The 17540-nt window shown below is 43.9% G+C and overlaps 1 protein-coding gene across 1 annotated transcript in view; it reads left to right on the top strand.

Annotated features, from left to right (window-relative positions):
* Window positions 1-17540, top strand: part of EFTUD2 (elongation factor Tu GTP binding domain containing 2) — a 33916-nt gene that overhangs the window by 1247 nt on the left and 15129 nt on the right. The window contains exons 2-10 of the mRNA XM_054593285.1: window positions 2350-2458; window positions 7016-7181; window positions 7806-7884; window positions 9736-9811; window positions 10298-10363; window positions 11122-11157; window positions 12938-13028; window positions 13814-13896; window positions 16120-16286. Of these exons, the coding sequence (XP_054449260.1) occupies window positions 2354-2458; window positions 7016-7181; window positions 7806-7884; window positions 9736-9811; window positions 10298-10363; window positions 11122-11157; window positions 12938-13028; window positions 13814-13896; window positions 16120-16286 (869 nt within the window). The 5' untranslated portion in view covers window positions 2350-2353. The remainder of the gene's footprint in view (window positions 1-2349; window positions 2459-7015; window positions 7182-7805; window positions 7885-9735; window positions 9812-10297; window positions 10364-11121; window positions 11158-12937; window positions 13029-13813; window positions 13897-16119; window positions 16287-17540) is intronic.

Raw genomic sequence — 17540 nt, forward strand, 5'->3', positions numbered from 1 at the left:
ATTAGCTTGGTTTGTCCCATGAACAGCCTTGTATAAAAATTTCTTCAGTCACTTCGTAGATCTTGGGAGAGTGAAATGAGCAAAGATGTGAGTTCTTTGGAAGTATAAAGAATCTCTGCGCATATTGAAAGTTAGGACCACCCTGGCTGGTGTGGCTCAGTTGGTTGGAACATCATCGCTTAGACCAAAGGGCGGCAGGTTTGAGACCCGGTCATGGCACCTACCCAGGTTGCAGATTTGATCCCTGTGTGGGGTGTGTACAAAAAGGTGATCAATTGATGTGTCTATCTCTCATTAGTTACTAGTCTGTGTAGCTCTTAATTCTGTATTTTCTCTACAATCAGCACTCAACAGGTTGCATTGAGGGAGGTAGAAGGATTAACCTAATGCAAGAAATAACAGTCTCAAAATTAAACATTCCATTCACTTAATATTTAACAGTGGCTACTTATGTAAGGTGCATTGGCAGGTAGACACGAGGCACACAGAGTTCCAGTATTCAAGAATGGTTAAAAAATAATGGTAGCTAACATTTATTGAGCCTAGGACTCTGATAAATTCTTCACACAGGCTAGTTTGTTTAATTCTCATAACCTTTCATGCCATGCAAATTGTTCACTCCATTTTCCAGTTGAGGAAACAGGTTTAGAGAGAAGTAACTTACCTGAAGTTTCATAGTTACGAAGTGACAAAGTTAGGATTCATATCCAAGTCTTCCAACTCCAGAGTCCAGGTCCCTAACCCATGCTCTGGTCTGCTGTTTATTACTTGTAAGCTATAGAGTTATTGGTGATCGTAATTAGTACAGTTATCTGCCATTCAAAACAGTTAAATGCTGATAAGGGTGCAGAAGACCTTAGCAGCCTGGGGAAATGAGAAATTGAGGCTCTTGGAAAGCTTGAAAGAGGTGACATTTGAACTGTTCTATGAGTACAATCTCAGTAATTGAAATAGAGAAAACCTGCAAAATAATTAACTACAAAGAGAAAACAAGTAACTTTACAATAGAAACACCTGGCAGACACCACTGTAATCAAGTGATTAAGCTAACATCCCCACTAATGGGACAAATTAAAATCATGTACTGCCCTGGCCAGGGTGACTCGGTTGGAGCATCGTCCTGTAACCACAGGGTTGCAGGTTCGATTGCTGGTCAGCGTGCATACCTAGGTTGTGGGTTTGATCCCTGGTTCGGGTGCATATGAGCATATGGGAGGCAACCAATTGATGTTTCTCTCTCATATTGATGTTTCTTTTCCTCTCTCTTAAAAAATCAAATCATGTACCACCTGATAGGAGATGCGCTAAAAAGAACATAGCATCACTTCTGTGATATTCCCGCCAGAAATGCATAACCTTAATCTAATCATGAGGAAACATGAGATAAACCTAAGTTAAGGGACATTCTACAAACTCACTAGCCTGTAATCTTCAAAAGTATCAAGTCATAAAAGTCAAGGAAAGACTGAGGAACTGTTCCGAGTGAAAGAGACTAAAGACGTGGCAGCTATATGCAAACGTGCAGTCCTGGGTTGGATCTTTTGCTGTGCGGGACATTATTAGAACAGTTTGTGAAATTTGGGGTCTGTGGATTAGGTGGAGATAATGTGTCTGATTTTCTGATTTTAATGGTAGTATTGTGGTTATATAGGGAAATGTCCTTATTTGTAGGAGTCACACACACTAAAGCAATAGTTGGCAAACCTTCTCTGTAGTAAATATTTTAGGCTTTCTGGGCCATATGGGCTCAGTTGCAGCTACTCAACTCTGCTGTTACAGTGTGAAAGCAGCCATAGACAATATAAATGAATAAGCGTGAATGTGTTTCAATATAGCAGTTTTTATAGACATTGGACTTTGAATTTCATATAATTTTCATACATCATCAAATAGCATTCTTTCGATTTTTCAACTCTCGGAAAGTGTAAAAGGCATTCTGAGCTTGAGGACTGCGTAAAACCGGGCAGCAGGCCAGATATTTGGCCGGAGGCTGCAGCGTGCCACCCCCTACGCTGAAGTCTTAGGTAGTGATGAGGCACTGTGTCAGCAATTTATATTCAAATAATTCAGGAAAAAGAAAGTTATTTGTACTATTTTTGAAACCTTCTGGTATTAAGTCATTTTAATTTTTTTTTTAGTATTACAAAAAGAAGAGTATGTAAACAGAGACAATGAGTAGGAGAGAGAGGAGGGGAAAGCCAGGGCTTTGGGGGAGCAGTCAGGGGGTTGGTGTAATTGAAGGGGTGATGTGTGAAGGGGTGTGGTCGGCTGTGAGCCTAGACGGGGGGGGCCATATCGTGGAGGCCTTGATTACCATGCCAGAATCTAACGCCTCTTCTTGAATTTTAGCATCATGGATACCGACTTGTATGATGAGTTTGGGAATTATATTGGACCAGAGCTAGATTCTGATGAAGATGATGATGAATTGGGCAGAGAGACCAAAGATCTTGATGAGGTAAGACAAATACATGGCTTTTTTCTTCTCTTTTTTAAAAAATCAATGAAGTGCTGAATCCTCTGTGCTCCCATAAAACCTGTATACATCTCTAACATTGCCCTGCTTATAATATGACTTATTGCCCTGGCCGGTGAGGCTCAGTTGGTTGGCGCATCATCCTGTAGACTGAAGGCTCACTGGTTCGATTCCTGATCAGGGCACATACACAGGTTGCGGGTTGATCCCCAGTTGGGGCGCATATGAGAAGGCAACCAAGTCGATGTTTCTCTCTCACATCGATGTCACTCTCTCTCCCCCTCCCTCCTTCCCTCTTTCCCTCTTCCCTGCCTGTCCTTTCTCTCTAAAAGCAGTGAAAAAATGCCCTCAGATGAGGATAAATAAATAAATACAATATAATATGACTTACTGGGGTCTTATACTGCACCTAACCTAAGGAAACTTAGCTATTGACGTTCCAAAAGGAAATATAAGATAGTCACTTTTTTCAAGTGCAACTGCACTGGGAACTTTATCATAAGCTCAGATTTTGAAAGATGAATAAAAGCAATAGAAAGAAGGGGTGCAGATTCCTATGGCTCCCCTTTAGGAGAGCTATGGAAGATGAAGTCCAGAATGGTCTGAGGCTTGCAAAAGACACTAAAGGTGGATTTTATGTTTTAGCAACGTTCAGAACAAGAAGTAAATAGGCCTCCTGCTCATCGATGGAGGTGTAACACTAACACAACATCAGGAAAGCAGAACAGATGTCCTGGCTGCCATCTGTCTTCTCCATCAGGGAAAAGACGGCTTCTTCTGGCCCAGATGCACCGGGCCCTGGGTGGGGCGGCGGGGGGACCTTGCAGAGGTGAGCTGGAGGCCACTGTGGCCGTCTTTAAGACCCCGGGCACTGGCTGCGGTGCTCGAAAGTAAATCAGGCAACTCAGGCTGCTTTTCGAAGCCAGAGATAAGGTACTGCATTTCAGAAACCACATCTGTGGTAAAATGTGTGGAAGGAATTTTTAAAACATATCGTTGAACCCTTGGTAAGCTCATATGAGGTTTCTTTTTTTAGTTTCCCTTTTTACAATGACTAGATTGAGCTACGAGGTTAGGGGTATGCTGTGGGTATTATGTGTCTTGATTTGGGCAAGGCATTGGATGTCTTATTTTTTCGTATAAACCAATTATTTTCTCTTGAAAAATATTATTTTAAAGAGATAATTTTCATTATACAAGTAATTCATGAACACATTCCCATCCAAATCAAGCAGATAGAAAGTGCTTCTTGGCTCCTACTCCATCTCACACCCCTTCCCAAGGTAAGCACGGTAACCCCTGATACTCTTGTGGAAAGAGCACGCGCTGGGTCACAGCAGGAGACTCGGTCACAGCCGTTGAACAATGGTACTGAAAGAGTTTTGATTAACGGGTCGGGTCGCTGCTGGCGCTCTCGTGACATGCCCCAGGCTTCCGTGCTTGGTCCCCTGCTTTTCAACCTTTTTGTCAATGAATTAGGTGAAGAGAGAGAAGTTTATAAAATTTGCACATCGTGTAAGCTAATATATTGGGTAACAGAATTGGAATTCAAAATGATGCCAACAAACTTGGATTCCTGGCTAAATAAAGCCCAAGAATTTGCTCATTAAGTATTTATGGAGCACGTAGTATTTGCAAGGAACCAGGGTGCCGAGAGAGCCAGGGCACTGCCGCAGCCCCAGGAGACCGCTGCTGCCGGGAGGGGGAGTGCGTGCAGAGCGCCTGCGGCCCAGGACGGGGAGGGACGGGTGCCGTTTAGGACATACTAACTTACATCCATGGTCGTAGGGCAGAAGGAGGGGGTACCCCTGGCTGGGTAACCAAGAAAGATGTCTGAGGACGTCACATTCAAAGCGAGCCTGAAGAACGGAGAGGTGTCTGTGGAGGCGGAAAGTAGAATAATTAGCGACTGTCTAGGTCGGGGCATGGAATTGGGGGGGTGATGGCTGAAGGGTGCAGAGTTTCTTGTCAGGGTGATAAAAACTATCTAAAGTTGACGGTGGTGATGGTCGCACACCTCTGAATATGCTAAAAACCGTTGAATTGTGCACTTAAAATTGGTGAATCGTGTGGAATGTGAATTATATCTCACCAGAGCCATTAATAACACCAAAACAGAATGGCTAGGCTAATGTACGAATGCCTTCACCTCAGTGCAGAAGGTTGAGCTAATCACAGTCTAGTGCGTGTGCCACCTTATTGCTTGTGCAAGGCTCTGCTCTTGTTCAGTGAACCTGTTCCTTTTTATCTCATTCTCATACCTGTTACCATAATAATTGACCTAATGTATGTTTGGTTTTTGTTTGTATGAGTTGCAAAGTGTATAGCTGCATTGTGCATGTGTATTAATTTGAGTAAATGGAATCATACTACCTGCACCATTCTGTTTCTTACCTTTGCCCACGCTGCGTGTGACAAGCGATGCATTTTAGGATCCATGTCTGTTGCTGTGTGTATGTCTAATCTGTGGCACCTGATCTCCCTGGTGTGTGTCACTTAGTGATGGGCACCTGGGTGTCCTGCCATCAGCCTTCCCTCAACACCAGTAGCACCAATAACACTGCAATGGGTAGTTTCACTTTTGTGCCCATGCGAAAATTTCTTTGGCTTATATTCCCAAAAGCAGAGTTGCTGATCATAGGATCATATATAGAGAGACACATATATGTGTGTATAAGTATACACTCCGTGTGTGCATTCTTTGTTAATCTTCCTGCATTAAGTGCTGTCCGATTACTCTTCAGCACGGCTGCGCTAGTTCGTGCTCCTGCTAGCAGGATAAGAATTCCTACAGCCTCCTAGTCCACGTGGGATGCATAGATTTTTAAAAACCTTTTTTATTGAAGGCATAGAACAGTAGAGAGATACATAGGATTTTATAGTGGAGACTAGAAAGGAGTGCAGTGAGCAGGGCCCAGAGGTCACGTGTTGAGAGGAAATCGTTTCTCCTTCCGATCGCTGCCGCAGGGTCGCTGGGGGATGGCTGTGCGTGCGAGGCAGGGTGCGGGGGGCAGGCTACGGAAGGCCTTGATGGAGAACTGGGAGTAAGGCGTAGCATGACCACAGGAAGATGCCGGGACTCTTCTTTTAGTGAAGGGGGTCGGCAGGCCTACAGAAAGTCATCGCGATGCAAGGGTGCAGAGCCGTGGACTTGGGCCGCTGTCTGAATGAGGGGAGCTGGGTGACCAGATGGACCCTGGTTATGACAGACAAAGGGAACTGACAAAGAGATGCTTGTTTAGTTTTATGTTAGGCTTGTCAAGCTTGAGCTACCGTCAGGACACTCAGGTAGAAATAATTACAGGTAGTTGGAAATTATTACATGAAATCCTACACTTAGACTCAAAATACGTTCCGCAGCACAGGTTCCGCAGCACAGGGCGGAAGGAAACTGGCCTGATGGCTAGTTAATGTCCCTCCTTCCAGTATATTCTCAGTATGTGAAGAAGGGAGGGCAAGAAACATCAATGTGGGGTTGCCTCTGGCGTGCCCGCAACCAGGCACCTGGCCCTCAACCCGCACATGGGCTCAGGGCCCTGGCTGGGAATCGAACCGGCAGCCCTTTGGTTTGCAGGCCGGCGCTCAGTCCACTGAGCCACACCAGCCCAGGCAAGATTGATTCTTTTTAAAACAAGTCTGATCACGTTACTCCTCTGCTCAGAGCCACTGGAGCCAGTTTCTCAACTTCAGCACCATTGACATTTGGGGCCCTTGTGTGTGGTTTCTTTCACTTCATATAGCGTTTTCAAGATTTGTGAATGTTAACAGCATGTATACGGATTTCTTTTCGTTGCCAAATAATACCCCATTGTGTGGATGTGCCCCATTTTATTTATCTAGTCATAAGCTGGTTGGCATTCGGGTTGTTGGCACCTTTTGACTATCACGAACAACACCGCCGCAAGCATTTCTTTATACGTTTTTGCGTGAACATAACTTTTCATTTGTCTTGGGTATGTACCGAGGAAGGGAATTGCTGGGTCATGTGGTAAGTCTGTGTTTAACATTTTGAGGAGTTGCCAGATAGTTTTCCAAAGTGGCTGCACCATTTTATATTCCCACCAGCAGTGCGTGAGGATTTCAGTTTCTCCACATCCTCACCAACACCTGTTATTTTTGTCAGGAAAGTACTTTTTGGAAACAATTCTGTGAATCTAAGTGAAAAATTTAAAAGTATGGACTTATTCCCAGTTTTTACCTCTGCTTCCTGGTTTCTGCCATTGGAAGAAGTTATTCTTTCCCTTAAAAGGGTGTGAGGTGATGAGCCAGGTGTCTTCTGCAGTCTCGATTCACCTGTGACCAGTGGCCACACTTAGGAAGGGGCTGGTTTGAATGAGGAGATCCATCCGTGGCCATAGCTCACAGTCTTCTCTTCATGAAATTTCAGGCAAGAGTAGAACCCGACCCGCTGACTCTAGCACAGAACTCAAAGTCAGAAGCTGTCACACACGAGAAGTCCTTGCTCTTCCCTCGTGTGATGTCAGTTATTGAGCAGGAGAAGTGCGTGCCTCTGTAACCATCTTCCCTCTCTTGCTCTAGATGGATGATGAGGATGACGAGGACGACGTCGGCGACCATGACGAGGATCACCCCGGGATGGAGGTGGTGCTGCACGAGGACAAGAAGTACTACCCCACAGCCGAAGAGGTGTACGGTCCCGAGGTGGAGACCATCGTCCAGGAGGAAGACACTCAGCCTCTCACAGGTAAGCCGGGGGCCCTGGGTGGTGTGAGGCGGCGGTGAATCTAGGGCACTCCATCTCGTGGCCATCGGCAGTCTCGAGAGTTCAGTGAACGAGTTGATGAGTTTGTCTTTACTATTTTCAGGTACTGTTTCTGGTTTGAGATTCAGTTAATCCTGTTTTAATGTTAGTAAAACTCATAGCTATTTTCTAAGGAAATAAGTTGTGTCTTTATCTATTTAACATCTGTTTAGGTTCTCAGAGACTATTAAGTTCCCCCCCTGGTCTGATGTGTTTTCCATCCAAATAATCCCAACCCTTTAACCAGTCCTCACGGTGTTTATTTTCTAAGTAGCTGCATTTTATAAATCCAGGGAGTTTCGAGCTGACGATGTTGACCTTAGCCTATATCCCGTCCCGCTCCCTTTCTCCCAGGAGGTAAAGTCCAAACTCAGTGTACAATGCAAGATCCTTTACTTACTGTCTTCTACGAAACAGCATTCCCAGAACTTTCAACATCTGATCCTTGAGAGTAACATAAATTGGTATCATGCATCATGCATTCTAAAAGCTCAGCCTAAGGGAATAGAGCTCTTTATTTTTATATTTTCTGCCTACTTGCATATCACTAATCTTTTTTTCCCCTAGAGCCTATTATTAAGCCAGTGAAAACCAAGAAATTCACTCTGATGGAGCAGACATTACCTGTCACGGTGTATGAGATGGAGTAAGTTATGATGTCTCTCAGCCCCTCTTCATGAATAATGTGGGTTCATTTTTTTTCTTTTTTTTTTTAATGGGGGAATAGGAGGTGGTTTGCAGTTGAAGTAGCCAGTGAATTGCATAAGCAAAATCTTTCCCTACAATTTGCCAAGATTTCCCATTAGTTTGTATGGTTGCTGGAATATTTAGTCTCATTCTTAACTTTCTTCTTCACTCTCATCCACATCTCAGCTGTTTTCCCTTCTTCCAAAGCTTTAGTTTGGTATGTTGAAAGCCAGCCTTTCAGACGAAGAGTACTAAGTGTTACAGTTGTCAGTGTTGGACTGCCAGAGCCTATTTTGACTCAAAATTTCTAAGTATTTTGGGAACTTAACAGTTCTGTATTCAAAAAGAGGGCACAAGTAGGTAGATATACAGGGTGCGGCAAACGTAGGTTTACAGTCAGGAGTACACGAAACGTTTATTCTTGTATTCTTATTTATTAGTTACTGTGTTTTCCATAGAAACAACTGTTAACCTGCTTTTGCCCAACCTTGTATGTATAGAATAATTTAGACTCCTCAAATTGTTTGGGAAAATACCTAAATTGATGAAATGCAGTTGTAGAGCCCTCATGAGCTGAAGTGCATATGACTTGTTATTAGGTGATGAAACTATTTTTAACCATGTTGTTATCATGTATGTCCAAAAGAATGGGGTCCCTTATCAAATGCTGAGCTCACCTACCACCGTTTAGACATTTTGGGGTTTTTTGTTTGTTTTTAAATTAGCTTTTTATTTATTGATTTTAGAAAGAGGAAGGAAGAGAGAGAAATGTCGACTTGTTATTAGACTGACTTATGCATTCATTGGTTGCTTCCAGTATGTGTGCCATGAGCAGGGATCGAGCCTGAACCCGCAACCTCGGTGTATCGGGACGATGCTCTAACCAGTTGAGCTACCCAGACAGACATTCTTGAAACAACTTTTCAGTTATCTTCAAAACTTGCTTCGTATTCCTTCCTGTTCTCACTGGTGATTCAGATCCTTAAAATCTCCAATTTTTGAAAGCTGACTAGATTTTTTTTTTCGAAGAGCCAATGTCATCTGAAGGCTGTTTGCCATAAGTAATGTGGGCGGTAAGCAAGAAAGACAGTGCTAGTTTTGAGCACGATAGAAGTCCTCTGCTCAGCATTGGTTTCATTTTTAGATTTTATGAACTTATTTTTAGAGAGAGTGGAAGGGAGGAAGAAAGAGAAGGAGAGAAACATCAATGTATGAGAGAAACATCCATCAGTTGCCCCCAACTGGGGACCTGGCCCGTAACCCAGGCATGTGCCCTGACTGGGAATTGAACTAGTGACCTTTCAGTTTGCAGGCCTATTGGTACCCAATTTACTGAGCCACACCAGTCAGGGCAGCATTGTTAGTGGGATGGTATTTTTTTTGTTAAGTAGCTCTGAGGACAGTTTCAAAAGGGAGGCTCCCAAAATTATTTTAAGTCCCCTTAACATCAATGAAATAAATGGATAGCGTCTAACCTGAAGATTTTGAAAGGGACGTTACTCATGTATGTGTATTAGGTCCGGTATTTGGTTTTTGGTTGGGTTTTTTTTTTCCTTGCTTGCTTTTAAAATTATTTTACTGTTAAAAGCCTTGTGACATTTCACAGATTGTGTCACCGTGGTGGATAAATCTATTCCATTCCCAAAGCCAGAACTGGATAGATGTAGAAATTCATGTCTGCCTCTGAGCATGCTCTCGTTGGTCTAGAAATTGTTCCTGAACAACTAAAAATACTTAAAACACTTTTATGCCTCTCCCCTCTTGAAAACTGTTGCCGAAGACCCTTTTCTCTTTTCCTTTCTCCCTTCAGCTTTTTGGCAGACCTGATGGATAACTCAGAGCTCATCAGAAATGTGACGCTTTGCGGCCATCTCCATCACGGCAAGGTAGGAGAGCTTTTGGCTACTTGGAACAGGGCTTCTCTCCGTTCCTGCTCGTGTTTTCAGCCCTCAGAGTCAGAGGTCGGGGTTTGGGCCCAGAAGGCTAGGCCTTCTGATTCTGGGGGCCTCCCTGCTTATCGTGAGACCTTGCCCTGAAATTCTGGCTTTCCCTGAGCAGTGGGTGGAGCCTGTCAGTAAGATACTTGCATGCCTGAGCCTCAGGTCTGCAGCTAGACAGATGAGAGAAAGCCGAGCTTTACTCTGATTTTATATGTTTTCATTTCCCTGGGGATGCTTGTCTAAGAAAGGTTGTATATTTCATTTGAAAATAATCCTGTGACATCAGTGTTAATTTTTTGCTGACCCGTAATCCTCCCCGTTCTCTCCCTCCTCTCTGTCTCCCTGAACTTTGTGGTGGATTAGGAGCTGGGAGAAGGGTAGAATAGATTTTCTTCTGTGGTTGGCAGGTCTTAACCTTCTGTTTCCTTTCAGACGTGTTTTGTGGATTGTTTAATAGAGCAGACTCACCCGGAAATCAGAAAGCGCTATGACCAAGATGTAAGTAGAAATTGTGTTGGGAGTTCAGGATGAACCATTCGGAATATGCAGGGTGTGTCTCTCTTCTTCCCCTTCCTTCGGCCCTCTCAGTCATTATAAATAATGACACCTACAAAGTGCTGCTTTATAATTGTAATCTTAGTAGCTTTTAAGAAAATAATTACAACTTTCTCAGGGGCATAAAGAATATTAACCTGCAGTGTTTTTGTACAATCTGTTACGCACTTGGGATCCTTCCTCTGTTCTGATATGTCTTGACTTTTATAGCCTATTCTTTCCTGTCACAGTATTAAAACCCTCCTCTATAAATATAATACAATTGGCCCTTGTTGTTTTCGTGATAAATTTAAATGCCTGTGAATGAGGCCAAGCATGGCAGCAAGTCTCAGTGCAATAATTTGTTCAGTCTCCGCCAGATTGACTGTTTTGACATGTGGGGATTCCATGAAGGCTGGCTGTGTCTCCCTTTACCACTCTAAGAATTTGGTGCATTTGATATAATTTAGCTCTCCAGCCATACCTGGTCTCCAGTGACAGCCCCCCCCCCGCCCCCCGAAAACACACACATCCTGGAGTACTTCCCACCTAGGAATGCACTGGTCTCATTGTCTGTAATTTCTGTAGGAACACTCTGCTCTCTTCAGCCTGTTCTCCTGAGGCAGAAACCCTGAGTTGGGAGGTGGTGAGGGAAGTGATGGATGGTTTGTGCGGGAGGGAAGTCTGAATGCAGGCGGTAAGGACAGTTCTCTTTTTTTCAGCTGTGCTACACTGACATCCTCTTCACAGAGCAGGAGGTGAGTGTGCCTTGGGAAATGCAGTTGTTGCCTACGCCAGACCCAGCAGCAGTCGTTTTGCAGGGGCGTAGGGAGCCTTTATGCTAATGCTTTGGTCCATACTGCATCCCCCTCTCTCACTCCCACGTTTTTATCTCCCTGCTTCTACCTGTCATCCCATAATCTGCAACTTGAGGGCTAGGTAGGTAAGCAGCAGGGTAAAGAGGGGGACCCTCCATCCTTAACTGAATTTAATGTGGCCTAACAGGGCAAATACTGTAAGTTATACAGAAGCTCAACATGATTTTTTTTTTTTTTTTTTTGAAGATTTTATTTATTTATTTTTAGAGAGAGGGAAAGGGAGGGAGAAAGAGAGGAGTAGAAACATCTGTGCGGTTGCTTCTCTCACGCCCCCAACTGGGGACCCAGCCCACACCCCAGGCATGCGCCCTGACTGGGAATCGAACTGGCGACCCTCTGGTTTGCAGCCTGGCACTCAATCTATTGAACCACACCAGCCAGGGCACAACATGATTTTTTAAATCACATCATGATTAAACTCTATAAGATGACTTCATCCATATGACAATTCCTTTCTAGGAGTAGCTTGTCTTTAAGATGGGTTTCATTTGTCTGTCTTTGTGCTCCTCTTTCTGTATAAAGCAGTGAGCATACATCTCTGTTTTTAACATTCCAACTGGTGGTTCTTTGTTTCCATCTGGGTTTTTATTCTTCCCCTCTATACCTTTCTCTTTGTCCCTCTTTATTTCTTGTGGGGTGTTTTTTTTCTTTTAATTTAAAAAAATTTTAAATTTATTTTTAGAGCATGGGAAAGGGAGAAAGAGAGAAAAACGTCGATGTGCAAAACATGAAGTTGCCTCTTGCTCACCCCCACCTGGGGACCTGGCTTGCAACCCAGGCATGTGCCCTGAGTGGGAATCGAACTGGCAACCTTTCAGTTTGCAGAGTAACACCCACCCCACTCACCCCTACCAGTCAGGCCCCCCTCTTTAGTTATGTCTCTTTTCCTTGAATGACTGCATGGTCAGCTCAAGTAAATAAATAGAAGTATGGTTAACTAAAGGAACTTTGAATGGTGCCAGCATGTGATAAACAATCAACAAATGTTAGCTAGTGTTGTTTCTTACTATATTTACTTGACTAGAGCTCTGGCTGCTGTGGCTCAGTGGATTGAGTACCAGCCTGCAGGCTGAAAGGTCGCCATTCGATTCCCAGTCAGGGCGCAGGCCTGGGTTGCAGGCCAGGTCCCTGGTTCAGGACATGCGAGAGGCAACTCATCGATGTTTCTCACATCGATGTTTCTCTCCCTCTCTTCTTTCCTCTCTTCCCCTCTCTCTAAAAATAAATAAATAAAATCTTTAAAAAAAAAAATAATTACTCCGTTATAGCTTTTATAATTTTTTTTAACCTCAATTGCCCCAGATTGTTTCTTTTTACTTACATGATGCTTGGTTATTATTTTTGTTTCCTGTGTATGAAAAGGGTAAGACTTTAGGATCCTGGAGTCTTCCTTAAGGTTTAATACAACTTTGCTTGCTTGTTCATTTTTATTTTTACTCTTTTGTATTTGAACCAACCCTCCCATCCCACCCCCCAAAAATTTCTGTTTAAGGTATTTTGTTTTCAAGGTCATTCTGGTTAGAGGCCTAGATGCAAATCACACCCACTACAAGGAGCGATATCAGTGTGTAATTTACTAGCAACTGGCAAGCTCCGAGAGCAGAATGAACCCCTCTTGCATAGGAAGGAGCCTTGACCACTCTCTTTCTGTGACTTTCAGAGGGGCGTTGGCATCAAGAGCACTCCGGTGACAGTGGTTTTGCCAGATACCAAAGGAAAATCTTACCTCTTCAACATAATGGACACCCCGGGTAGGACATACCTTGACTCTCATCTCCTTTGCTCCTGACCAGTTTATTAGCAAGCACTGTGCTCCAGGCCTCCCATTTTGCTCCCGTCTTTACTCTGTTCTAGAATATTTAAATTTTAGGGACTCTTACTCCTTGACTCACTTGGGCCTGTGTCAGGCCCCGTGCTGGATGCCATGGTAACAAAGGTGAGTCAGCGTGGTCCCCTGCCTCTGGCACTCAGGCTTTTGAAGCAGACCATAGGGGCAACATACCAACTGCCAGTGGACACACATGCGAGCCGTGTGCCTGGCCCTGTGGCTGACTCATCTTTTGGAGAAGACCAAATCGGGCAGAGTTTTAAATAGGAAAATTTGAGTTTTGACAGATAGGCCTTCCTGCCCAATGCCCTCATAGCTGTCAGCCCTGCCCCCGCCGGCAGCACCTGGCCGGACCGTCTCCCATGCTCCAGCCAGCCTCTTCCTTCCCTCCTGCCTCCAAATGGTCTCCTGCCCTGCAGTACTCTGCTTACCGCTCATTAGACTAAGCTGGTACATGGATGTGAATATGTTGGGCCCTCCTGGGTAAAAACTTCCTTCTTTTTATGTTTGGGGACCTCCTGTAGAAAAGTTTGATCCCAGAATGTGACTCTAATGGTGGAATGCAGTACACTGCAGTGAGCTGTGGGGAGAAGGGAAAGGGAGGCCGGGGGTTCGCGTGCTCCCCGGTGCCCCTCAGACCACGTGCTGGTGATGGCCGCCACACAGACGGCGGCTTTGTCAGTGACGTAGTTGGTGTTTGCTTTCCAGGACATGTGAATTTTTCTGATGAGGTCACGGCTGGCTTGCGCATCTCGGATGGAGTGGTCCTTTTCATCGATGCTGCTGAGGGCGTGAGTATGGACCCCTCCTCTTGGTTAGGTTTGCCCCGCTGCGTGCCCAGAGCACTGAGCAAGGCGGGAGCCAGAGAACATGCAAATCTGGGACTTAGGCTCCCATTTGCCCTAAAATTAAGGTAGCAAATGAAGTTCAAAATTAGTTTCCAGTATGAGCTCCTTACTCCCTGCCCAGTGAAGCTCAAAATGAATGATAGGACCCATTGCCATTCAGAAAACACAAAGATAAAATGACAAATGTAAATAAAAGGAGGGGAGGAAAGTGTATTTATGTAAATGGATTTTAAATGTTAATGAGTTTTTCTAATCACAAGAGAGTGAAAAGGCCCACGGTATCTTTTATAGTAGGTAATTTGGCTCACTTCATTCACGTTGTCATTAGTGAGATAGCCAGCAGAGGGAGCCAGAGTTGCCTTTTTTAAAATTGACTGGTTTGGAATAATTTCAGACTTGTTGGAAAGTTGTAAGTACAAAGAAATCACCCACATTTGCTTTGTAATTCTTCCTGTACATGAACACGTGTGTGTGTTCTCCCTTTGAACCATTTGGAAGTAAAATATTTCAGAATGTATTTCCCAAGAACAAAGGCATTCATGTACATAACCATAGGACAGTTATCAAAATCAGGGACTCTAACGTTGGTACAATATTGTTGTACGGATCTTTTTCTGCAGAACTTAGTCTCACTAATTTTCCCAGTAATATCCTTTATAGAATTTTTTTCCTAATCCAGGATGCTTTGTAGCACTTAGTCTTCATGTCTCTTCAGTTTCTTTTCATTGGTTGGCACAGTTCTTCTACCTCTCTTGGCCTTTTGCGACACTGGCAAAGGGGATACACCGTTTATTTTGTAGAATGTCTGTTTGGGGGGCCTAATGTTCTTCATGAATATGTTCACGTTATTTTTGGCAGGATTACTTCGTAAGTACAGTTGTGTTGTTTTTAGTCCATCACATCCTGGGGACCAATGACGTCCCCTTGTCCCATTGGTGGTGTTAACTTTGAACACTGGTTAAAGCCGGTCTGTCAGGTTTTTCTTCAGTGTAGAATTACAATTTTCCCCTTTGTAATAAATAAATTGTAGGGTGATACCTTGAATCTATTATACAATCTATTCCTTACCAAACTTCGCCTACAACTTTTATCATCTACTGATCATTCCTAGCTTGTTTCTTTCTTTTCTTTAGATTTCATTTATTTTTAGAAGGGATGGGTGGGAGAAAGAGAGGGAGAGAAACATCAGTGTGTGATTGTCTCTCACACGCCCCCTACTGGGGACCTGGCCCACAACTCAGGCATATGCCCTGACTGGGAATCGAACTGGCAACCCTTTGGTTCGCAGGCTGGCACTCAGTCCACTGAGCCACACCAGCCAGGGCTCCTGACTTGTTCCTATGAGTTGCAAATAGTGATTTTCTAACTCTTATTTTTCCTTCTGTATTTATTGGTTGGATTTCTGTTGTAAGGAAGAGCTTTTCCTTCTCTGTTTGCTATTATAAGTATGGATTCATGGATTTTTATTTTACTTGTTGGGTTGAATCCATTACTATCCTTATATCTTTTGATAGTCTAGTTATCCCAGATTTGGCTAGCGAAGGCTCCTTCATGCTGGCTCCTTTATCCTTTTGACATGTCCTTTTTTTTCCTTCTTCTTTTTTTTCAGTACTTCTTGCATTTAGGCACAAAAAGATATTCCAGACTCACCTTGGGCTTTTCCCTGCCCCAGTCCTGGAATCAGCCATTTCTCCAAGGAACTCTGGCTCCTTATAGTAGAAACAGATCAGGATATGTTCATTGCTACTGAGGTGCATTGCTTTTAGGTCCTTTCACTGAATACAGATCATATATATTCATACATATCTATAACTGTTTATACTCGTATGTATTAAAAAATACCCACAAAAAAGGGAGAAATCATTAATTTATCCTAATCCCTGCAATTCCATTTTAGCACCATAGGTTCTTCCTAATTCTTCTGTTCCTTCTCTAGCACTGAGAAACCTGGCTCCAACATCGTCGCTGTATTTAGTCAGCTCTCAGTCCTACAGGGTGCCCTCTTAAAGTTCCTGAATCTGCCTTTGGGCAAGATACCCTCTGTTTCCACCCAGTAGTCTATTCCCCCAGGTCCTCTTTTCCTCATACTTCAGATTTTAAAACAGTGCCTCTTTAACTTTGCTCTGGCCTTCCCCATCCTCTTCGCCGTTACCACCTGTGTCTCAGGTGATGCTGAACACAGAGCGGCTGATCAAGCACGCGGTGCAGGAGAGGCTGGCGGTCACCGTGTGCATCAACAAGATCGACCGGCTGATCCTGGAGCTGAAGCTGCCTCCGACTGATGCTTATTACAAGCTGCGTCACATTGTAGATGAGGTCAATGGATTAATAAGGTACAAGGAACGTGGCAGTGTCCTGGGGGACTCTAGTTTTATAAATTTTAACCTAGAACTCTGGGGGCAACTCTGCTTTCTTGACATGCATGGGTGAGCATGTTGGGCAGGGCTAGAGGCTCATTCCATGGCACTGCGGGGACTGTCCCCACAGCCTTGGCTTCATTCACTTTCTGCCTTAACCTGTTGTGCACGCACCTTCACACATCTTCAATTTAGTATTGTGGCCAATGCCTTGAGCTCTCGAATCAGTCTCATCTTCCCCTCACTGCAACCGTGTAAAGGTGAGCACAGTCCTTAAGCTTGTAGAGCCTCCGTTTCTGCTTCTATAAAAAGGGGATGATAATAATAATATTCACCTAATGAGATATTACAAGAAATTAAATAGGTATCTGATCTGATGTAGCACACTTCGAGCACTTAGCAGCAACTGATCGGTGAATAATGCTAGCTGCTGTTACTAGCACTAAGGAAATGAGGGAACTGTTGGCTGTTGTTTCCGGACATAGCTGCTTTCCAAGATAGGTTTACAAGAGTGTGCGTTAGTAATTGTGAGTGATGGTTGAGGAGACTGCTGAGTACGGTATTAAGGTGGCTTTGAAAAATAGATTTAAGTATGTCTTCAAGACAGTTTTATCTGTAGGCTGAAGAATGTACCAGACAACTTCTTGAGACCCCTCAAAGGGCCTGGGAAGAGACCACTTTCCTGAGAGAACACTCCTGCAGTTGAGGACTGGGGACAGCGCCTGCGTAGCCAGAGGCAGATTTACATCCAGGAGTTTCTCTGCTTTGTGGCACTGACTCTCAGCAGGAATTGCTTCTTCCTGTCCCTGGAAGGACTGAGAATAACTAGAGCCCAATACAGTATCAGGAATCCAAAATAGGAAATGACACAGTTCTTCAAAAAGGGAGATGGGGTGGAATAGGGCTATATCCTGACCTACCAAAAGAGGAAGTCATTTCTCAACCTTTAAACAAATAGCAATATAAACATTTAGAGATATGGAGGTAAATGCTCCAAAAGCCGCTTTAAAAGAATTGAAAGCAGTTGCCTCTGGGGAGCATAGCTTGGGAGTGGGGTAGAGTGAGGTAGGGGAGTGTTCTTCGTAAGCCAGTACTTTTATTTCTGAATTTAAGTTCCATAAAACATTGTGTAGTAAGGCCGGGGCTGGGGCTTGATCCCTGGGTATAACTGGTTTTCTTGCAAGTGCTAGTGAGCTTGGGGTGCTGATGCTTCTGCATGGCTTTTGAGAT

The sequence above is a fragment of the Pteronotus mesoamericanus genome, unplaced genomic scaffold (assembly GCF_021234165.1).
Source record: "Pteronotus mesoamericanus isolate MK-2021 breed Mesoamerican mustached bat unplaced genomic scaffold, CSHL_Meso_final scaffold_408, whole genome shotgun sequence".
In the NCBI taxonomy this organism is placed as follows: Eukaryota; Metazoa; Chordata; class Mammalia; order Chiroptera; family Mormoopidae; genus Pteronotus; species Pteronotus mesoamericanus.